This window comes from Micropterus dolomieu, linkage group LG11 (genome assembly GCF_021292245.1).
Source record: "Micropterus dolomieu isolate WLL.071019.BEF.003 ecotype Adirondacks linkage group LG11, ASM2129224v1, whole genome shotgun sequence".
Taxonomy (NCBI): Eukaryota; Metazoa; Chordata; class Actinopteri; order Centrarchiformes; family Centrarchidae; genus Micropterus; species Micropterus dolomieu.
The window spans coordinates 26,868,095-26,892,626 of record NC_060160.1 but is presented as its reverse complement, the minus strand read 5'-3'; the positions used below and the strand labels follow the sequence as shown (position 1 = coordinate 26,892,626).

General features: G+C 43.3%; 1 protein-coding gene across 1 annotated transcript in view; it reads right to left on the bottom strand.

Moving 5' to 3' along the window:
- The window catches only part of nrxn3a (neurexin 3a), a 198,669-nt gene that overhangs the window by 69,261 nt on the left and 104,876 nt on the right, over positions 1-24,532 (bottom strand). The window contains exons 7-9 of the mRNA XM_046062612.1: positions 4,845-5,138; positions 2,558-2,705; positions 1,081-1,464 (exon numbers count right to left, since the gene is read on the bottom strand). Coding sequence (XP_045918568.1) covers positions 1,081-1,464; positions 2,558-2,705; positions 4,845-5,138 — 826 coding nt within the window. The remainder of the gene's footprint in view (positions 1-1,080; positions 1,465-2,557; positions 2,706-4,844; positions 5,139-24,532) is intronic.

Sequence of the window (24,532 nt, the reverse complement as noted above, 5' to 3'; positions counted from 1 at the left end):
ATTCAGCTCCTCTGCCAAGCAACATTTTCCAGCTCCTCCTAAGGGATCCCAAGATATCCCAATACAGATGACATATATAATCTCTCAAGCATTTTCTGGCACAACACCAGGACCTCCTACCGGTTGGACGTTCCGAAAAAAACTCCAAAGGAAGGCACCAAGGAGGCATCTTAATCAGATGCCCAAACTGACTCAACTCCTTTCGATGCGAGGAAGCAGCAGCTCTACTGTAAGCTTCCTCCGGATGTCTGAGCTCTTTACCCTCTAAGGGTAAGCCCAGCCATTTTACGGAGGAATTCCTTCGGTCATTACCTAAAGCAAAGCTTGTGAGTACAGGTGACAGTTAGAACGAAGATTGACTGGTAGATCAACAGTTCTGTACAATGCCTGCATTACTGCTGATGCCGCACCAATCCACCAGTCCATCTAAAGCTCCATAAACAGAAATAAACTGCCAACAATGCATCAACGCATCATCAGAGCAGTGCTTTATTGTGACAAATAGAAGAACTCCACCACTTAAACTCGAATAAACAACATACAGCCACACTAGGTACCACCTTTGCTCACCACCACTCTCAGGCCAGACAACTCACTGAAGACTGAAGCTCTGTCTCGTTTCAGAGTCCACCTTCTTCATGTACTACATTTCAAGACTGAATATCATTTAACGTGTCAAAAAGGCTCACCTGTTGCAACGGCTTGTCCAAATAGGGCTCAGAAAAGTGGCCTACTTGAGTTCAGATTTGGAGGATACAAATACTAAATTCTAGGGCTGCAGCTAACAATGATTTTAGTACTCAAAGCTTATACAGATTATTTCATCAACGCATCGTTTAAGAAGTACTTTTGCTTGGCGGCGGTTTTGTTCTCTGGCTGGACCTCACTATGGCATGATGATAAACTTTTGAGAGGTAAAGATTCAGCCTAACGAGCTGTGGCCTTCAAAGGAAGCGATTCCTTAAATGGGACACAGTTTGAATTTGTCTCCTAATACCACATTCCGTTCGTACAAAGCCTACATTACCTTACTATTTATGCAAGAGAAAAAAGCACGCGCACATCTAAACACACATTTACCTCTCTCACAGGTGCGTGACCAGTAGCCAGTGCCAGTGCAGTCGCAAATGAATCGATTCCAGCCTTCTTTGCAGACACCTCGGTTTTTGCATGGGTGGCTTTCACACTGCTTGACAGTTTGCTTGGTGCATGAAGGCTTAATGCCAGCGCCATTTTGTGCCTCAGCAATCTGACGGATGTCCTTGCTTCGACCATCAATGAAAAGGTCACGGACACAGCCCACATAGCCATAGTTGAGCATCGCTGTCCAGAGCTCAGTGGGCAGGATGAGGTTGGTGCGGTCATTGGGAAGTCCCCCCAAGTACATGTCACCTTCCAGGTCCAGAATCTCGCTCTCACCACTAGCTGTGAATGGGGTCCTTCTGCTGTTTACAGAGATGGTGCCTGGGGTGGGAATAGAGGAAGTAGAGATCAGGTACAGTGGTAAAAGATAGAATTGTGATGTCAGGAAGAAATCGTATTATAAACACAATGATGGAAGCAAAGAACTATAATTCATCCTGATCAGAATATAAGAAAGCTTTTAGTGTACATGATATATATTGTTGGAAGTCAGTACTGTATTATTGAAATGTGTTTTAGAATGATATTAAATTCAGTTTACTTAATTTTTTCTTTTAAAAGGAAAGTCAACAAACCTCAATTTACATTATTACAATTTAAGATAAAATGATAATGGAAACACAAAAATGTATAACACTCATCATCAATAACATATTTTAAGCCGTAAAAAATGCCATTGCTATAGTCAAATTTGGATGTGATAAAGGCATGGATCAAAGTTTCGGCATCAGACAAGGAGAGTGATGAGCGTAAATGCTTTTTAGGTGGGAAATACAGCGCTGGACGTCTTTGGTGTAGCAGTAGAAGTGGAGACCACAGCAGCTTATGATTTTACCAAGGGGGAACATGTAAATGAACAGGAGAGGACCAAGTATCGAACCCTGGGGGACACACTGGGACGGAGCAATGATGGAGGAGGTGCAGTTGATGATGCTGATGAACTGCTGTCTGTGAGATATGACCTCAGCCAGAGGAAGTTGGTGATGGAGAGAGAAGAATGGTGTGGTTGATGGTGTTGAAAGCTTCAGTGAGGTCAAGGAGGATAAGAATGCTGAGATGACCAAAGTCTGATGAGAGGTGGAGGTCGTTGGTGACTTTGAGGAGAGCTAGTTCTGTGCTGTGAGCAAGAACCGGATAAAAATGGTTCGAAAAAGGTTGTTGGAGATGAGGTGGGCTTCGAGTTTGAAACCGACAATACGTTTTGGTATTTTTGACAAAAAATACTGCGTGTGTATGTCAGGGGGCTGGAGGAGAGCTCAGGAAGATTATTTATTTGGAAAAAGGAAAGAAAAGAGTTGCACTGTCAACTGTCAGGGATTTGGAGGTATTAGGGGCTATAATATAAAATGCTTATTTGAATTCTATTAGAGTTACTACACCTCACTGTTTCACCAACTTCACCAACACAACTGACCTGAGCGTCCATCTCTTTGGATGTCCACGTGATACCAAGCACCATCATTAACCTTTGTCTGGGTGGCCTTCACCTTGATAGTCCCTGAGCCCATGTCCAACAGCAGGTATAGACTGCCATCCAGCAGCTCTACTGCAAAGAAATCCACCTGGACAAGGGCAGAAAAACACATGAACAGACATTCTAAATATTGAAAAAAATTAATTGCTGAAAAAAAGTTAATGCAAGATGACGTTTTTATTTGTGATTTTTTGATTTGCATTAAAGCTGTATGCATTGTGTTATGATTTTTATAAAAAAGGCTTGACATGTGACCAATGCACAATACAGTTAAGTAATATGTGTAAGCAAAGGTGAATCATTAAGCAACTGTAAATACCATAGAACATGTAATCTGTAAATACTTCAAAACAGTCCAAGGACACCCTTAGATTTAACAAGTATTTGCTCTGTGCCATTAAAGAGCAACTTAATAGAAATGTACAGGCTAATTTCCAGTAGTTAAACTTCTCCTGTTGCTGCAGAGATGTAGAAGTACAACATGATATCACTGCTAGAAGTGGTCACAGGTGCACTAGAGCACTGCCCTGACCATATCCAACTACACTCAGCTATTTGAGGTCAGAGACAACTTTAAACTTTCAACCAGAGACATCAGTGAATCACCGCTGGTGTAAAATTACTGTTTAATGCCTGGTACACACTAGACACATCTTAACTGATTTTATACGCTTTACCATAGAAAAACAACTTTTACTGATTTTTGTCAAGACGCAAAACCACACAGTTGGCGATTAAGTTACTACAACGATTTCAGAGTGGTGACTTGGGATCCCAAACTCACATGATCAAACGTGACTTCAGAAAGAAAGAAACATGGAAAACTAAAAAAGACAAAATAAAACTGTAGATGATGTTGTGGCTGAGTAGATGGAATCAGCATGGCTTGTACATTTCATGGTACGTGCAAGTACACAACATCCAGTTGGTGATGCTTCCCAGCCAGCTTGCTCTCAATGGCTGTTGTGGGTTTTAGCTCAATATTCCATCTGTGTTCCTTTCACACTACTCAACGACTCAAATACGTGTGATATTTACAATTCAAAATCGAGGTGACCCCAATGGAGTTGGTAATATTAACATTATATCTGTAAACATCTTATACTACAGGATCATTTGGGCAGATAATCTGTTCAGACCATCCTCGAATTGGGAACTCCCACGCAACTGTCAGGAGGGGTGAATCAGACCCAAAATCGGCCCAGTTAGTGCAACAGGTATAAGTAGAGTAGCAGAAATCTGACTTGTCAATTTCATACACAAAACCAATGTGATTCTATAATGGTGGTAATAAATTAAAGTTTTCTAGACTGATTGGAACACCCAGGGAACACAAACCCTCAAGGGGTCACAATATATATCTAAAAAGTTCAAGAGATGATTCACAAGATAGGAAATAAGATACACAACCTGTTGAATATCACTAAACTGCAACTTATTAACATATGCAACCTGTGTCATGAGGAAACATTACTTCAGTTAAATGGATCACAAGCCAGAAAGGTTGGTAACCACTGCTCTAAACACGTTCTAATGACATATGATGCCTGCTAAGATTCTCAGTCATCCTGTATAATTATTATTATTAGTGCCGGGCAACGTTTAAAATTCTTAATTGCGATTAATAGTGATTAATCACATAGTTATGCGTTAAATTGAATAATGAATTCTAAAGCAGTGTATTGGGTATTTTTAATTTAAATGTACTGCTATATACACAAAAGTGGAATAACATGTGGTGTGTAAACACTTTAAACAAATAAGGTGCCAGCAGTATTTCCTTTACACAGTAGGAATAAAATATTTCTTGAACTTAAACATTAATGTAATCAAATCAAATATAAAACCAAACCGATTTGCCGCTGCCAGGGCATTACCTTTTATCTAGCTTGTTAAAACAAGTTAGAGTCCAGAGCCACGATCATAACATAATAACAGGCACCTGTATGATGACTGTATGTGTATTCAGAGCCAGTGAGCAACAGACTTTCAAAATAATAATAATAATAAAAACTGCATTAACGTGCGATAAAATAATTGTCAGTGTTAATTAATGCGTTAACATGATAATAACGTGTTAACTTGCCCAGCCCTAATTATTATAAAGACAAGATTTTGCCGATCACCCAAGGGCATTCATTAATCCTTTGTCCCAATATTTACAGATCATTAAGATGGCATTTCTTAAAGTGGAGTTTAAACTAAATCTTAGAGATTCTGGACTGACCTTGGTGTTCTTCTGACTGCGGGCAGCATCTTTGCGCTCCTGGGGTTTGCCATGGGTGAAGAGGATGAGGCCATTGGGTTCGGTTGTGCGGAAATCGAAAGAGATGGATCCCATCCGCTTGGTGTTCCACTTGGGGAGGCTGATGTAGGCTTCGGGAGTCTCAAAAGATATGGGGTCCAGGGTGGCCACATTCTCACATTTGTAGGACACCTCACCCTGGATTTTCATCTTAGGGTCAACAATTCGAGCAAGGCGGGACAATTCGAGACGGATGTCATTGTTCTTATACACCACCTGTGAAAGGACAAGGATAGCAATTATTCTTCTATTTAGATATTCTCAAAGATGGATATATTTACTTGTATTACTCAACCAAGTATCTCTGGTAAGACTTACCATAAAGTAACATTAATTAACACGGGTTAAAAGAAAACCAATACCATTACAAATACCATGATATAGAGCAAATAACAACACAGCAAGTAATGTAATTTCTAATTGCATTTTGTTATTGCCATTTGATCATTGTTTGTTCTGTCCCATATATTTATCCTTACTTACCATTCACTTGTCTTCACCTTAGTTAGTAAATAATTATTTCACTGTAATCATGGAACGGCGTGTGTGTATGCTGTTTCTAATCCAGGTCCCAGCATGGAGGATTCTCTTTAGATATTGAGACTGATTGAGCGAATTATCCTTAATAATTAATTGTTGTGTTGAAGAGTAAGGACCATGACCAGAATCAAACCCAACCTCAGTGACATTTGCACGTACGTATTCTTTAGGAAAAGATTATGGTTTGATTTAAAATAACTCCTTCCTTAAAATAATCAACGTTGACTATTTTCACACGAAAAACAAAACCCGGTCTCCAGTTTGAAAGTCCTGTTTGTTTCTTTACACTACGTTTGTCATTTGCTCCTGTCATTATGGCCCCCTGCTAGTGCTGCACTTTCATACATGTATGTACTTTTCATGCCTAGGCGATGCCTCACTGAAGTCCCATTGAGTGCGAACAAAAATAAATTATACTAATAATATTTGGGTTCTATTGTAGTACAATGTGATAGCCAGAGGAGGGAGTCTTCTTCTACAGGTTATACAAGGTCAAGTAACAACACCCGCCCTGCGATGGACTGGCGACCTGTCCAGGGTGTACCCCACCTTGTGCCCGATGTCAGCTGGGATTGGCTCCAGCCCCCCCGCGACCCTGTACGTAGGATAAGCGGATGACGATGGATGGATGGATGGAAGTAACAACACCCTGACTTTGGCCAGAAGCTCTGACACAATGTTCACCTTCAGTGATATTTGCAAAGATTTTTGCATCGCACAGGGTGTTACATCTCTGCACCAACTCCAGCTAGTATCCTGTATTTTTGCGTTATCAGTGACCAGTGCTGGGTTCTACCACTCGCGGCAAACATCGGCAAATGTAGGTGTAAATGTTTCTCGATGGATGACTTCCTGTTTGATATGTGGTACCTCGGCTCCAAGATGTGGAGAAAGTATTTTAAGCCCTCATTCTATATAACAATGTAAGGCTGGATATCTTTACAAATAGAGCCCGACCGATAGGTGATTTTTAAGTCCGATATCGATTTTGATAATTGAGGATTTTAAAATCCGATATGCCAATATATCGGCTGATATTCTTTTCCACCCTTATTTTAAGAAACGCACAACATAAATAGATAATAAGATAATCCCTAACATTTGTTATGTTGAGACCTCACCGAGATACCAAGACATAATGCAGTTTAGAAATACTACTCTGAACAAAAGTAGAACAAAATATATTCAAGTTTTGATAAACAAGAGTCAAATGTATAAAACTGCAGAAAACATTTTTTAAATATCTGATTTATTATAAATTATAGAGTGCTACTTCTGATGAACATTAAATTAAATAGTGTATTGTCCAATCCAATCCATTTTATATATATAGCACATTTTAAAAAACAACAACAGATTACAAAGTGCTGGACAAGAAATAAAACATAGAAACACATAGAAAAACACATAGAACACATAAAACAAGACCACACAGTTCTCATGCTGGGTTAAAAACCAGGGAATACAAGTGAGTTTTAGACGGGATTTAAAACATTCGAGGGTCGGGGGCTGCTGCTGCAAAAGCGCAGTCGCCCAGGGTTTTTAACCTGGTTGTTGGAGTTGATCAGTAGAGCTGAGTGACTATGAGGGGGTGTTGACTTGTAAGAGGTCTGAGATGTAGCAAGGTGCCAACCCATTCAGTGATTTAAAAACAAACAATAAGATCTTAAAATGTTTTCTAAAATGGACCGGGAGCCAGTGTAGAGAGGCCAGGACTGGTGTAATGCGTTCATGCTTGCGAGTTCTGGTTAAAAGATGAGCAGCCGAGTTTTGTACTAACTGTAAGTGTGAGAGAGAGGTTTGATTAACACCAACGTAAAGTGCATTACAGTAGTCCTTGAGTTGAGATAAAAGCATGAATCACATGCTCAAAGTGCTTACACGATAAAACAGGTTTAATTTTAGATAAAAGCCTCAACTGATAAAAACTGTTTTAAACTAAACACTCCAGTAGAGGTACAAGGGAGTTGTTATCACCTGTTTTGAGAGGCAGAGATATTTGGGAGTCGTCCGCATAGAAGTGGTAGGAGATGCCATGCTTTCTAATTATGTTTCCTAGGACGAGGACATTTAGGGAAAAAAGAAGTGGTCCAAGAATTGAGACCTGTGGAACACCACAAAGGGGGGCAGTAGATGAACCAAAGTCCCCAAGCTTTATTGAAAAGGATCTCCCAGACAAATAGGACTTAAACCACTGCAAAGCAGTGTCCCTGATACCAACCAAGTGCTCTAGACGAGAGATAAGAACTGCATGGTCTACTGTATCAAATGCAGCAGTGAGGTCTAAAAGCACTAGTAATGCCGCATACATGGATACTGGAATGCTTGGAAATGTACAAGATCCACAGGACACAAATAGCCTTCATCAAGAACTCAGTGGGGCTGTGGAAAACAAGTCTGGAAGCCAACTCAAAGCCAATTGCACAAGTCACCATCAAATGCGGCATATCCCCGCTGCTGTTCTGCATAGGCCTGATCCCCCTCAGCCAGATCATCACAAAGACTGGCTACGTATACCGGTTCCCAAGTGGAACAACCATCAGTCACCTCTACATGGATGACATCAAGCTGTATGCCAGAAATGAGCGAGACATCGACTCACTGGTCCACATTACCAGGATCTACAGCAACAACATTGGAATGTCGTTCGGACTGGACAAGTGTGGCAGTATGGTATCAAAGAGAGGGAAGATGATCAGAACCGAGGGGACTGAACTACCAGAAGGCCACATTGCAGATGTTCAGGACAGCTACAAATACCTTGGGGTGACGCAGGCTAACGGAAATCATGAGGAGGTAGCAAGTAAGTCCGCCACAGCGAAATACCTACAGAGAGTAAGGCAGGTCGTGAAAAGTCAGCTAAATGGGAAAAACAAGATCTGAGCCATCAACACATACACAGCCCTGCCAGTCATCAGATAGCCCGCTGGTATAATAAACTGGCCAAAGGAGGAGATAGGACATAAAGACAAGAAAGCTCCTCACAATGCATGGAGAGTTTCACCCAAAATCCCAAACCCTGAGACTGTACACCAAGTGTAGTGAGGGAGGCCGAGGGCTAGTGAGTGTCAAGACTACTGTCCAGGATGAAACGACAAAGATCCAAGAGTACATCAAGAAGAAGGCCCGCAAAGATGAAGGGCTTAGTAATACCTCAGGCAGTAGAAACCCAAGGGTGAGGACAAGGAAGATGAAGAACCTTCATAGAGGGACAAGCCGCTGCATGGCATGTACCATAGACAAATAGAAGAAGTAGTGGCTGAAATCCTACCAGTGGCTGGGAAAGGCTGGACTAAAGGACTGCACAGAAGCACTAATCATGGCGGCACAAGAACAGGCACTCAGCACAAAAGGCAATAGAGACTCAATAGAGGCAGGAGTCTACCATACCAGGCAGGACCCCAGGTGCAGACTGTGCAAAGATGCCCCTGAGACAGTAAGGCACATAACAGCAGGGTGTAAGATGCAGGCAGGAAATGCGTACATGGAACGGCATAACCAGGTAGCTGGAATAGTGTACAGGAACATCTGCCATGAGTATGGGCTGGAAGTCCCAAGGTCAAAATGGAAGACACCTCCTAAGGTAGTTGAGAATGACCAAGCTTAGATCCTGTGGGACTTCAAGATCCAGACCAACAAACTGGTGATGGCTAACCAACCAGACATTATGTTGATCGACAAACAGCAGAAGAAGGCTGCAGTGATAGAAGTAAGAAATGAGAGGACCGGTCACAAGAACTGCCAAATAAATCTACAATCACGTCTGTCAGCAACGTAGCCTCCAACACTAGGTAACCTAGCTTTAAACACACTGCTGAGCCTGGAGAGGGCAGGGAAAAACGGGAGGGTTAGCAAGTCTGGTCTCCAAAGAGGGAAAAGTGATAAGGGCTATTTTTATTTTTATTTAAGTCATGTAAATAACGTGACAAAAGACCAACTCCCTGGGAACACTGAGCTACCAGGAGCTACTCACCGTAGCTCCGGCATCCCAGTGTTCTGTCGATATATGCAGGGGCGCCCTATTGGGGGGAAAGTTAGGACAATTCCCCTGACTGACAGGGGCAAAATTTGGAAAAAACTAACTAACTAAAATACAATTATATTATACATTATATATAGATATTTCATATATAATAATAAAATAAATGATCTCTTTGTTTTTACTTCATGAGGGAAGGAGCAGACTCTCCACTTCTCTATTTAATAGTCATATCGGCTGTTATAAACACCGATGCAGATATATCTGCAAGTAGCTTATATCGGCCGATAATATCTGCAAATCGATAAATTGGTCGGGCTCTAGTAATTAGTAAAAAAGGCCTGTCTCTAGGATAACCCTGGGTCAAGTAATGCCTGGTTCTCTCTGCAGGTGATGAGAATAAAACCATATAAGTGTTGGATGGCTTGTAAAACTTTGGCAAATCAACTTTCAAACATGTGATTATGCTTCTGCTCAATCCAATAAAATATAAAAAAGCCTCCATCATCATGCTAGTACAGTCTACTGAATTTACCCCACATCCAGATACATAGTTACATCCCTTGCCATACAGCTGGGTTGTAACAGACACAGTTTCCTGTATGAGTAGGTATCCTGCCAATGATGGAAAACAATGAAAAACATGGAAAATCTTTTATCACAGCACCCCTAAATGCTATCAATAATAGGAGGATCAAGTCACAGAGGGGGATGTTTATGTAAATTGAAATCTGCTGAAGTGGAAAATTGAAGGCATTTTTTCAAAATCCAATTCTGTGGGTAGAGAAACACCCTCTGTCTGGCTATATTTTGGGCACATACAAGCACAAAACAAACACACCCTGTCCTCCATTTCACTCTTTTATATTACTGAGCTGTGCCTGCTCCTCGCCTAGGGTTCTTTCTGAGAGTGCAGCCAATACTGAGTGGGTAAATTCAGCGGCCTGGCTGAGATTATTGACAATCCACCAGTAGATTTGACAGTAAATTAACTCATCCCTTAAGGTACTGGATAGCCTCCCTTTGTTGCCTTTACTTCTTTTTGTTACATTCAATGCCCTCTTGCTCCCTCCATCCATCTATCTCATTCCCCCACCTCTCTGCAAGAAGCAGCCTTTCCTTCTCCTGCTCTGACTGAACATAAATAGGGGAGAGCGGGGTGATATGAGCCTGTGGGGAAGTTGAGCCATCCCAGCAGCAGCCATAGACAAAATTGGTCATGGGACCACATATTTTTGAAGAGCCAACCATTTTACTCACTCTGTGATGGAGAGAGGCCCGTGGAATAAGTGATAAGCACATTTAAGATCAAAAAACTTTTTAAAAAGTTATATAAGTTCACGTATCCATGATTCCTGTGTCTGAACAATTACTGACCGGTTTGAGAAAATCTTACACTTGTGTTAGTGTTTTAGGAAGTTACAATATGAGGCTATACAGTAAACATGACGTTACCCTTGAACTGCTGGATGACACAAGTCTGTTAAAATGGCAGGGATGTGGGAAGTTGAGCCAGATATTTGACAGTAATTTTACATTAAATTCGTTTGCATTGCCGAAATGATGTGACATTACGCATTTTAGACCAGAAACAATCATGTCATGCTTCTATAAATGGAAAACAGACAGGATTCAACTCCTGTTTTGGGTTTGGTCAGAGTAGTGGGAGAGGTACAAAAATGGTAAGTCCATACATCAGGTGGCACGGTGATATGTGACATGATGATAAACAGGATGACTAAAGGATGTGATTGATGTGAAACAACTAGGAGACATAGCTGCGATTTTTCACTATCTAAGTGCAATTAAATGTTGGGACCTGACATTTGAGTTTGCATGATGAAATTACATTGATGTTTCCGACCACCATGTGGTTCAACTTATCCTCTCCCTTCCTTCCCAAGAGTCCACTTTTTTTTGGAAAGCCATATTTTGAAAACAGTTCATTTTAGATCCAAATTGATCATTCCCAGGGATGCACCACATCCTAAAATATTTTAGTTGTAGACTACTAGATTACTGTCATGTCCTTGCTTTAAAGACACCTCAAGCAAAAACTGGCTCAACTCACCCCGCTCTCCCCTACCCTGAGACTCTTGAGCAACTCTCTCTTCCTAAACAATGTGTAAATAAAAATGTCAGTCTCTTCAGACAGCACAGAAGGGAAAGCAAAGTTACCAACTAGCCAAGTTGGCCAACTAGCTTTTTATCAAGTAACAAGTTAAAAAACTGAAACTTTTTTTATAAATAATAATACAATATGCATTGCTCTCTATTGTAGTCTGTTATGATGTAATAGCAGTGAGTTTACCTGTTTAGTATTTGTTGTGCTGAACATTTATTATTTATTTATTATTATTATTTTGGCTCCTGCAATGGGTATGGGGACATCCGATCCCTGTGCCTTGAGCCGACCAGATGAACCAGTTGTTTCCAGTGCTGACGATCTTGAGCCAGCTGCTCTGCATCCTCCACAGCAACTCCGTGTTGTTGGAGGTCACCCGCGAGGACGTCGAGCCATCGAGTGCGGGGTTTACCTCGTGGTCGTCTCCAGCATGCAGCTCTTGGATCAAACTGGAGAATGGCTCTTATTGGATGATCAAGAGGGAGGCGGAGGACATGGCCAAACCAGCGGGTGCGGCGTTGCGCAGCCAGACCAGATGCTCTGGGCTGGCACGTGCGGGCTCTAAGCACTTGACTGGAAACCCGCTGGGGCCACCTGATGTTCTCTATGGTCCTGAGGGCCCTGCTGTCAAAGCCATCTAGTCTTGCAGCCAGTGTCTTATTTAAAGGCCAGGTCTCAGAGACATAGAGCAGGATGGGGAGTACTGCTAAGTTATAAATCCGGAGCTTAATCCTGCGTGAGATGGTATGGTGCTGCCAGAGTGGTTTCCAGAGAGACTGCAAAGCTGACGCAGCCAGGACTCTTCTGCGGGTAATCTCTGGTTTTAGGTCCCCGTTGTTTGTCACTAGGGATCCCAGATACACAAAATTGCTGACGGGTTCTACAGTATCATTGCCAAACCGCAGGGGAGTTGGATACGGTCCGTCACCAACATACATGAACTTGGTTTTTGTCCAGCTCACCTGGAGGCCAAGCTTCTCAGCCTCTTCACTGTATATATATACCGAGAGCGCCTCTCAGCTGGCTGAGGGACGTGCTGAGCAAGATGGTGTCGTCAGCATATTCCAGGTCAGTCAGATAATAACTGCCGAAGGCCACTCCGGGGACCCACTCACAAACCCTAGACATCAGATGGTCAATGATGCAGTTGAAAAGGTCAGGAGCAGCCACACAGCGCTGTCGAACGCCGCTGGAGATGGGAAACCAGTCTCAGTCTCTGCCGTTTATACGGACACAGCTCTGTGCGTTACTATAAAGCAACTTAAACAGGGCAATGAGGGGGGTGCTCCAAGGGCTTGTAGGATACTCCACAGTGAAGTGTGGCAGACGGTGTCAAAGGCAGCCTTCAAGTCTATGAACCCGATGTAAAGATGGCGATCTTTACGGAATTCATAGGTCTTCTCTATCAGCAAGCGTACGGCGGAGATTTGATCTGTTGTGGAGCACTTGCTGGGGACGACGGCTGCTTCTGATGGCTGGGAGAGCATGAGTGAGCAAGATCCTGGTAAAGAGCTTGCCTGGGATGGAAAGAAGGGTGATGCCTCTGTGATTGCCGCAGAAGTGCAGAATGACTCCTCTGGTCCAGTCGCTGGGAAGCCTCTCTGTCTCCCACACCTCATTGAATATGTGGGTGAGCCACTCGACGGTGGTTTCACCCCCCGGGTTTTAGCATCTTGGCAGTTATTGCACAGATGCCGGAGGCTTTCCTGTTGTTAAGTTTTTTCAGAGCGGCTCTGACTTCCTCAGGTGTGACAGGGTCTGTATTGCAGACAATACTAGGAGCTGCAGCAGGGGGGGCCGTGCTGCAGAAGGAGGCTGAAGTGCTCTTTCCAGCGTTCGAGACAGTTTACCTCAGTTGTTATAAGGTTGCCATCGGAATCTTTCACCAGGGCTGCCTTGATGCGTGGGCCATTACGGGCTTGGCGCAGCAGACTGAAGACATTTACGTATTGGGATAAAAAGAAAAAGAAATGGTGCAGTGGTTAGCACTGACAAGAAACTCGTCGGTTCAAACTCCGGCTTCCTCCCACAATCCAAAGGCATGCGGACTAGGTTAATTGGTTTCTCTAAAATTGTCCTTAGGTGTGAATATGAATGTGACCGGTTGTTTGTCTATGTGTGGCCCTGTGATGGACTGGTGACTTGTCCAGGGTGTACCCCTCCTTTCGCCCAATGTCAGCTGGGATTGGCTCCAGCCCCCGCGACCCTGTACGCAGGATAAGCGGTTGACGATGGATGGATATTTGAATGCAAAGAAATGCATTTATTTTATAAAGTTGATCAAATTCAGCTGAAGCCTGTGTATCATTTTCTTATCAAGAGCAGAGTTATTATGTAAAGCAGGAAAATGTAAACATTGAAAAGTACTACATTTACTACCAGGGCTCTAACAATGTCAGCCCAAATTCAAAGAAGTGATTGTTATTTTTTGCACATCATTTATCTAAATTTGGCCTTCTGTTAGTGAAGAAAGTAGGAAGTGCTTCAGGCAATGCAATGCTTTAGGCATCAAATACTGAAAAGCAGTGTTGCCATCAAATCAAACCTGAAAGACAAAAAATAATAATAATAAAAAATGTAAATCAACCCATATTCTACAAACAATATACACTAGACTGGATGTATATTCAAATAATTAATGACAGAAAATCTCAACCGTTTCTCCATAGTTCTGCATCACAGCTTTCTATAAACAATGCCATACTGTCTGATGTCACATGTTTTATTTCAGGATGACATTATATAAAGCTATTCATGAGCAGAAGAAAGAAATGTTTGCTTGTTGAAAAAAACTAGATGTTACTGCATGCATCTGTAACTACACTATGTTCAAAAAAAGGTAAAAGGGAAATAAGGGAATGTTTGAGAAGAAGGTGCAAACCACCAAGTGTTGTGCAGAGATGGCTGCTGTTATCGTTGCGAGAAGGAGACACAGCCGTAATGAAAGAAGACGTAGAGAAATTAAAAATATTAGATTGTGGAGTGCGATAAGTGAGGAGACAAGAAACCGAGATGTGTCGAGTCAGCTTTACTCTCCACTTCAACATAACATCCCACTGTACAGCGAGTCAGATCAAAAAAACCACACCACGTTAACCTGGAACTGCTATATGACCACCCCTCCCTTAAAGGTAAAGTCCCTTGGAGAATGTCTCATTTAGTCTTACTTGTGGGTCACTACACAGGCCCCCCCCAGAATTCACCCATAATAACAGGCCCAGACCGAACAGGTACCCCAAAAAGAACGTAGGACACTATTCACTAGTGCAAAAAAGAACAGTCCCTAGAAAAGTCAACGTATAGAGGGGCTGACCGGGCGGCCATACCGGCTGTGCTTAACAGGAGAGGGGCCAAGAGCAGGGGCATAGTTTGAGGCTGCCGCAGGGGAGCGCCCCCGCTGTTGGGGCAGGGCCAGCTGAAGCGGTCGCCAATATCCACATGAGCAGGCTTGAGATGGTCTATAGCCACCCGCTCAGGCCTGCCCCCCATATCCACAACGAAGTTCTTAGACCCTCCCACCAGGACACGGAAGGGCCCATCGTAGGGGGGCCATCGTGGCGGATGAAGATGTACTTGGCTGACGGTAAATCCCTGGGCACGTAGGACTGGGGGAGGACATGGTGAGATGAGATGTCGGAATGGGTATGAAACAGTAGGCAATGTCCCAAGACACAGCACGGTGGGAGGCAACTGACCACGGGGCGGTGGCATCTTGAAGAAACTCCCCCAGGACACGAAGAGGCTGGCCATACACCAGCTCGGTCGATGAGGCATGAAAATCTTCCTTGGGGGCGGAGCGAAGGCCAAGCATAACCCATGGGAGGCGGTCAGCCCAGTCGCTGCCTGTAAGGCTGGCCCTGAGCGCGGCCTTCATGTCACGATGAAACCGCTCGCAAAGTCCGTTGCTCTGTGGTACGGTGGACCTTTACCCCTAGGACCTTGGCGACCGTAGTCCAAAGCTCCGATGTGAACTGTGGACCTAGGAGCCACCCAAGCCATAATGAATGCCCGGGCCACCTCAGCTGATGTAGTGGAGGACAGCGGAACCACTTCTGGCTAGGGATTACAGACTTTGTTGGTACGATTGTCAGAGAAATAATCACGGTTTCACGATTATTACAATTATTATGCATTAATTAATTTCACAACACTAGTAATGACTTAAGTTGATTTTTAACATTTAATGACATTAACAATTATATTTCTATAATATGTAAGTACTATTAATGTAAGAGGAATATTAACTTTTATCCCCCAGGGGAAAACTGAACTGTTACTGTCATCAACTCTCATCCATACATATGTTTTAGTGAAAATGAGAGAAAGAAATTGAGTGCAGTGTTAACTGAAATGCAGTTAATTGGTAGCCTATAGTCCTGAAAGTCTTAGTGTTTTACACCTGGCAACATTTTCTCACCAAAGACAGGAGGAGGCAACAGGATGTAACGTAAAATGTTCAGTGACTGAAGGTCTTGAGAGGACGACGTTCTGTCTTCCATAAAGACCTTTTCAGAAAAGAAGCAATTTGCACTGCGTGGAAGCTGCTCAGCACTGAAGTTCTACTGCTTTGACTGCAGCGTGCGCGTGAGCTCGCCGTGCAGTGCACATTGCTTGACGCAGCAACAAACCAAGCCATTGAAAATAATGGGCTTCATAGCGCAGCGGGACTCTCGTTGCGTATTGTCTGAAAGTTTACACCGGCTTTGTTTGTTTACGTTGAACTGAAAGCTCGACTCTCACCGCTATAGCATCGATTGTAAGTGACACGTTTATATATAATTCCGTACCAACTTGCTACGTTATTCAATATAATGTATTATGCCTACCTTTACTTGGGCGTGCAAAGCTGGGTGGTGATCCCGCAGGTGCTGCATCAAGTTTAATGTAGTTATTTGCTCCTTTAGCAGGAGCCTTTTAACAGCAAGTTTTTGAACAGGTGATCCATCATCTTCAGTAACGCCCTGGTCAGTCTTAGTGTAGCCTACCCGAAATGCTCCCACACTGCCGACTTCAGCCGTTTCTCTGGTGGAAATGCAATTTGCCACAGTTTCGTTCCGTGCAACAGAAATACTCGGTGTAGCGGAGCCTTTCTGATTAATTAACTGTGACGTTTTAAAGCGCAGTTAATAGTGAAATCCGGTAATTGCTGCATCCCTACTTCTGGTGGTCCTGTCCACCATGGTGAGGAGGTAGGTGTAACCACGGGAAGGGGTAAATGGGCCCACCAGGTCCACATTCACATGATCAAAACATCTCTGTGGCACTTTGAAAGGTGCTAAAGGGGCCTTACTATGACGAGTCACCTTTACGTGCTGGTACGCCACACAGGCAGCAGCCCAGACCCTGACATCCCTCCGCAGGCCCGGCCAGACGAACTTGGCCCCCCACCAGCTTGATAGAGGCCTTCACCCCAGGTGGGAAAGGCCGTGGATAGCATCAAAAACCTTATGCCTCCAGCCAGGAGGTACCATGGGGCCCGGTCGGGCTGTGGAGACATCGCAGAGGAGTGTATCGTTGGCCATGTCAAACACCAGATCTTCCATGAGCGGGGCCGTCCTGTAGGCTTGCACCTCAGAGTCCGTGGTCTGATCCTCATCCATGGCTGCATAGTCGAGGCGCAAGTGGACAGAACCAGTGACTGCCTGGGAAAGGCAGTCAGCGACGAATTTGTCTTTGCCGGCCACACGCTGAATGTCAGTTGTATACTCGGAGATGTCAGAGAGCTGACACTGCTGTCGACCAGACCATGGCTCCGAAGACTTGGCCATGGCAAACGTCAGTGGCTTGTGGTCAACGAAAGCCATGAACCGCTGGCCCTCCAACAGGAAAGGGAAATGGCGGGTGGTGATGAAAAGACCCAGGAGCTCCCTGTTGAATGCGCTGCATTTCCTCTCATTGTCCCGGAGCTTTCTGCTGAAAAAGGCCAGCGGCTGCCAAGCTCCGCCCACCTGCTGTTCACACACAGCCCCCATAGCATAACCAGAGGCGTCCGTAGTAAGAGCAATTGGGGCAGTCGGAGACGGGTGCGCCAACAGAGCAGCGTTGGCCAGCGCAGTTTTGACAGCATCAAAAGTACCAGTCATCTCTGGGGACCCATCCAACACGTCCGCCGGCCTCCCACACTGCAAGGCGTCGTACAATGGTGGCATGAGCCAGGCTGCATAGGGTAGAAAACAGTTGTAGAAGTTGACCATGCCCAGGAACTCCTGCAGGGACTTCACAGTGCGTGGGAGTGGGAAACTGGCGACGGCGTCCACCTTGGCCAGGAGGGGGACGGCCCCCTGGGGGGTGCTGTGGTGGCCAAGGAAAGTGATGGACCACTGGCCAAACTCACACTGATGATGAGACCATGCTCACTGAGCCGGCCAAACAACTGCCGGAGATGCGTCAGGAGGTCATCTGTGGATGTGCTGGCCACGAGAATGTCGTCCAAGTACACAAACAGGAGCGGCATGTCCCTCAGCACAGAGTCCATGAGGCGCTGAAATGTCTGCGCTTCACCCTTTAGGCCGAAAGGCATCCGTATGAATGCCCACGGGCTGTTGGAGCTCCTCCATGGTGATCGTGAGCTTGGCAGAGTCGAGACGCCAAGCTCGTAGTATACTGGGGGGGCAAACCGTGGTGATGTAATGCTCCACATCATGCCTTGCCACCTCCGATGAAAACGTGGGCGTGGTGACGTCAGGGAACTCAGCAAGTAGGCGTTGATTCATGAGGGCTCGACGTCCTTGCTCATAGCCCAGCACCGTGCAACTCGATTGGCATTCGCCAGAAAACACCAGAATTAGCGGGTCCTCCAGTGGCGCCCCATTCTATTCACAGATCAGAACAGGTTCACACTGAGCACATGTGACAGACATGAAAGAGTATGGAGACGCTGTGGTGAACGTTATGCTGCCCGCCACATCAGCATGACCGGTTTGGCGGTGGGTCAGTGATGGTCTGTGGAGTGTTGGGGAATATGGTTTAGATGGCATCTAAATTTATATTAAATAATGTAATAATAAATATTATTACTATTATTAAATAATTATTTATGGAATATAACTTAAAGTTATATTCACTTCAATGGCACTACTCTTGAAACATTTGAACAAACAAATTGTTTAAAAAAAAGAAACCAGAATGTATATAAACAAGCATTTCATTTCAAAGTAAACAAAGTAGTGCTGGGCAATGATTAAAATTTTTAACCGAGATTAATTGCATTGTTATGCACAAAATTGAACAATGAGTTCTAAAGTAGTGTATTGCACACTTAATTTAAAAGTGCTGCTATATATACAAAAGTGTAATAACGTGTTTGCAAACACTTTAAACAAAAGGTGCTTTTTACCAGCAGTATTCCCTTTACACAGTAGCAATAAAATATTTCCTATAAATCTCACCTTAAACATTAATGTAATCAAATCATATATTAAACCGAAGCTATTTGCCACTGCCAGGGCATTACCTTTTATCTAGCTTGTTAAAACAAGTTAGTGTCCAGAGCCACGATCACGACATCATAACAGGCTCCTTCTGAGCAACAGTTTAACACATATAAATCTGTTTTCTTGTTTTTTTCTTTTTTGAACAGGTATCAGCGGAAACATTTTTCTTTCATCAAAAGCAGCAGAAACAGTCTATGTTCAGTAGCAAGTGTCCCTGTCAGAGTGAGGTGAAGTGGTCGCCACACAAGTTGAATTGTCTTGAACTTCTTGTTCGCGACGCGGAGCACAGATCACTGGAAGAGAGACTGATCCTTGCTGTTTGTGAGTTTCCAGAATCTAAATAGTTATCAGGACATCAATAGGAGGGAATTTGCATTGCAGAGCATCCCCGCAAAACTAGATGAAGGCCTATCAGGTAAAGTTATGAAGCCTATAATTTTAACTTAAGTTAAATAGGCTACGGCTGTGTAGCGCACAGAAGCTGTTGCCTTGGTTACTATCCATAGAGTGCCCGCCGTTTACTCGGAGCGCTCGTCTCCCTTTCTGATCCCCTGAGAGAACCCCGCGGGGCCAAGCGACTATGTTGTGATTTTAAGAACATTCCTAAGGCCGACATCTTCCCCAATACTAAGTAGCATGCAGTGTCTAGCTATCCACTTCACTATGGCATTTAATTTTTCGCATGTCTTGCTTTTGTTTATCTACGTCTCCCACACGCTGCATCCAGCGTAGTCTGCCGAAGCCTCCCTCCACTGCTTGTTTGGGTGGCTGATTTGCAGGCTGATCAACATCCACCCCTCCTGTGACTGGATGTGTATTCAGAGCCAGTGAGAAACGGACTTTCAAATTCTGAGTTAACGTGAGATAAAATAATGCGTTAATGCGATAACACGTTAACGTGCCCAGCCCTAAAACAAAGCAAAACACACAAGATGAACCTAACTAAACTGCACTAACTAAAACAAAGAGAAGACAGAGAGATGACAAAGAGATCCCAGGACCGGACTCTGCAGCGGGTGATTAAAACTGCTCAGAAGTGAGCACATGTGGTCAAACAAAGAACAAAGGTGGAGAAGCAATTTAAAGTTGATTGCTGCATATGTGTGGTTGTTTTAAGGCCGCATTGAAGTTTCTTTGTATTTGCGTGATTTGTGTAACAATGCCAAGATAAAAGGAGTTAGTTTGCATGCAAAGACTGTGTCTGTGTGAAGCATCACATCTCTAACCAATGTTGTAGTGGCTGTAATGTTAGTTACTTAATCTCACGTTAACAATGATCACAACAATAAAACTGAAATGAAGCACACATCAATGTACATTTACAAAAGCTAAACACTCCTGTGCTTAGCCAAGTTAACTTGCTGTTAAGCTATGTGATGCTCTGCAATGCCCAGGACGTTACCAGTTAAGTAAAGGTTGCTAAAAGTTGTTTTGATGTTGCTAGCCGTTAGCTGGTCCATTGTGGATGGAGCCAGGCAGTGAAGAATCGTTTTGTTGCAGTCTTTGCTGTGTTTCCATACGGATGAGAGGGTCCGGCCGCTCTTTCTGTTCTCCTCAGTGGAACTGGTTGCAGGATCTTAATCGGGACCTTGTGTCGTGGGTGTAAGATCAGAGAGCTCTGCTGAAGTCCGCTACACAGGCCAAGCTGGGAGGCCGCTGTGTTGTTGAGATGGGCTGGTGTGAAAAAAGTTTGTAAAGATCACAAATGACAACTTCACTTTTGTGAGGTTCCTGTGATCCCAACAGGAGACATATCCTTGGAGGGTCACATGAGCTAGATGACGGTACCCTGACTGCTGTTAGGTACTGGGATGAAATACTCAGAGCCATTGTCAGACCTCAAGTTGGTGCAGTGGGCCCTGGGATACTCCCGGTGCAGGACAATACCAGGACTGATGTGGCCAGAGTGTGAAGGCAGTTCCTGGATGAAGGCATTGATGCCACTGACTGTCCCTCGCATTCCCCAGACCCGAATCCAATTGAGAACCTCTGGGACATTATGTATCCGTGCATCTGACGACGCCGGATAGTGCCAAAGACTGTCCAGGAGCTCACTGATGCCCTGATCTAGGTCTGGAGGAGATCCCCCAGAACACCATCTGCCCTCTCATCTCAGAAGCATGCCTGGACGTTGTCGGGAGTACGTACAGGAACATGTGAGCCGTACACACTACTGAGTCACATTATGAGTTGCCGTGATGAGTGAGTCACACAAGTTGGAGAGATAGCAATTTTTTATTTTTATTTATGGTGTGATTTTGAATCCAGCCCTCAGTCGGTTGGTGATTTGGTTTCCATTGACATTGGAACAATGTCTATTAACCCATCAAATCTCAATTCAGTTTCTTTTGCAACGTGCTCGCAGAAGAGCCAGAGTGTGAGGTAGAATCTAAAAAATACACCATGCTTATTGACAAAGATAGAAGCTACTGAAAATGATACAAAAGCGTGGGTTATATTTGCCCCCAAATTATTTTAATGTATTTGATAGCTGAACTCAATAGCCTGGTCAGACTGTTGTCCCAGCAGAAGTAATAGCGAACACAAATAAATTAAATGATTCATAAATAGTTATGTTGGGGCAGGAAACACAACCTTTACATGCTTGACATGACAAAAACTCAGTGATTTGAAGTTGCACATTCCATCGGATTATTTCATTTAAAAATACTTAAAGTAACTTAAATATTGTCTAATCAAAGGATGACAAGCTGTTTTGTCTTTAGAGAAAAAAAAGCTGGATGTCCAAGTTTTCCACCAGCACAAATACAGCCTGTATTTGTGGATCAAAGACTGAAGATTCTAGAGTTAATATCAGACAGAAGGATTTGCAAATGTATTTTGGCATTTTTATATAAATGACTCGCCACAAAAAATATACTTTTGTGAATCCTTGTGTGTGCATTCATTAATAATGAGTGATCTGACTTCAGAGAAGAGTCTCAAAACTCTGCACACAAATGTAACCCAAATTTGTTTGTGGATTGACACCATAAATTACTCACAAATCATCATACACCAATAATGACAACTTTCTCCCCATAGCAATCTTCTTCAGTGTTAGTAAAGTTAAGCTGTTACCAAATTCTTAGCCTTAACCCTGCCTGAAATGTATTATCCCCAAAAACTGAGCCGTAAATTGAACTAACAAGAAATTATAAAGACTTTGTGTTTTTATTTACTTGACTTTAAAAAGGCAGTATTGAAACCAAAAACAGGATGGTCTCTTCCACAGGATATGATCATGTGATAATATGCTGCATGAACACACATACAAACATACAAGCATTTGTTTAAAAAAAAAAAAAAGAAAAAAAGACCATAAATCATAAAATGTGGCTATGGACTGGAGGGGTGAGGGTGGGGGATGGTGTAGAAATGGAGGGTGTAGCTGACAATTTGACAAGTCACTTTCAGGTCCCTGCCACCTCTGAACAATAATAGTAAAAATAGCCTTTCAACATGCAAAGGGAGCTTTATCAGCACACTGCACACACTGTCTAACATGGGAATGAAGCATTAGGAGAGACCGATAGCAGGGGGGATACCCAACACACACACACACACACACACACACACACACACACGCATGGGTTTCCATCACTTCAGAGGCCATTTCCTGGAGACTTATCTTAACCTTAAACTAAGACTTCACCATAAAATGTAATGATTTACGTTATGGGGACTTATGTTTTGTCCCCATAAGGAAGGTGAGTCCCCACAATGTGACTGTATAAACAGATGTGTCCCCACAACACACACACACACACACACACACACACACACACACACACACACCCCCCACACACACACACACACACCCCCCACACACACACACAAGTATGTGAATACATGTGTGTTAGTCTGAACAGAAAGCAATTGAAAATGTTTGACAATGGCAAGATGATAGATATCCATCACTGCATTATCTCTTCAACCAGGCCTTCACGACACACACCATTACACACACACACACACACACTCTCTCTCTCTCTCTCCACACCCTTATCAAATGTGTAAGAATGAGCAATGTAACACAATATGGCTCAGGCTGGAAATTACCTTTTTAGATTGCCAGCCAATATAGCTACCAGATTTTAAAGTTACCATCCACTTGGAAGACCGAATCTAACGGATTTAGCCCTAGAAAATATTAAAGCATTTGACATATATATATGAAAAAAAATTCCAGTGCTTCAAGCTGACATTTCTTCATATGGGTTTAATACAGCAAAGGTCTGCAGTATACAACATCCTTATAAACATTTAACCGAAAGCATGTATTTTACTTAACCACCGAAGTGCTTTTCTTACTTAAAATTAACCATAGACAAGAATGTGGATGCAAGCCCCGGTGGATGCAAGCCCCACGTGCTACATAAATTTAGTGCTTTACTCACAAAAACATGGCCTCTGAGCATAGCCAAGGCTGCCATTCTATTTGACAGACCAATGTATTTGGGAAAGTATTCAGTAGTATAAAATGTGATGTAGGAGACATGGTTGAAATACAATGTGTAATAATTAAAAGTAACCAGCTACAGAAACAAGAGGAAATTCAACTTTTGCCGGTCTGTCTACACTGCATGTCACAACTAAACTGAGTGGACAAGACACAGCAGGGGAATGGCTCACTCATACACAGACAACAGTGTCCATCACCATCTCAGTTTATCTGCATCCCAAAAAAATAAACAACTATCAAGTGTTCATTTAGCTCTGCATAATCTATGTACCTACTATACATTTTCTAACATCTTAGCATGAAGAATACAATCCTACCATAATGGACACTGTAACTCAATATATGCTTGAATGTTTGCGTGAGAAGGCACTGGGGGACACAAACATTTATCATCCCTAGATGACTACCTTGCCTATAAACCTCCGCCTACTGACCATGTATAGTGTGTTTGGCATTTGTGTGTGTGTGCGCCCTCCCATGTAGAGCCATCAAAGGAGAAAGATCGACCAAATTCTTAAGACTACACAAGAATGGTAATGATTGCCACTAACACTAAAGACAGTGTGTGAGCGTGAGAGACAGGATGTTTTGCATTCCCTGTGGCAACACAGTCACACATTATGTGCATATACAATATACGTTGAAGGCTGATTATAGTGCCAAACAAACAAAGCAAATATATCCTGTACAATGTGTTTATATTGATATTACCCACATGTAGACACACCAGAGATCAGAGTTTTTGCAGTGCGTAGTCTTGCCCACAGGGTGGCATCATTTCCTTTGCAGAACACAATATAAGCTGGCATCCTCCTCAGTCTAAAGAAATGTGAAAGGATGCTCAGATTGAAGCTGATGGTGCTTTTATACACATAATTAAAAAGGTAAGCTTTAATTTGGAGAGGTTTGTGTGTCCCTTTATTTTTGGGAAAACATTATAACCAGGCACAGTGTAAGTGTATTGCATTACATTTTGAGTGTAGGCAATTCATTTATAGTTATTGGCCTGTAGAATTGCATTACTGTGGTACAAAAGAAAAAAAATTAACACATCAATCCCTTTCAGGC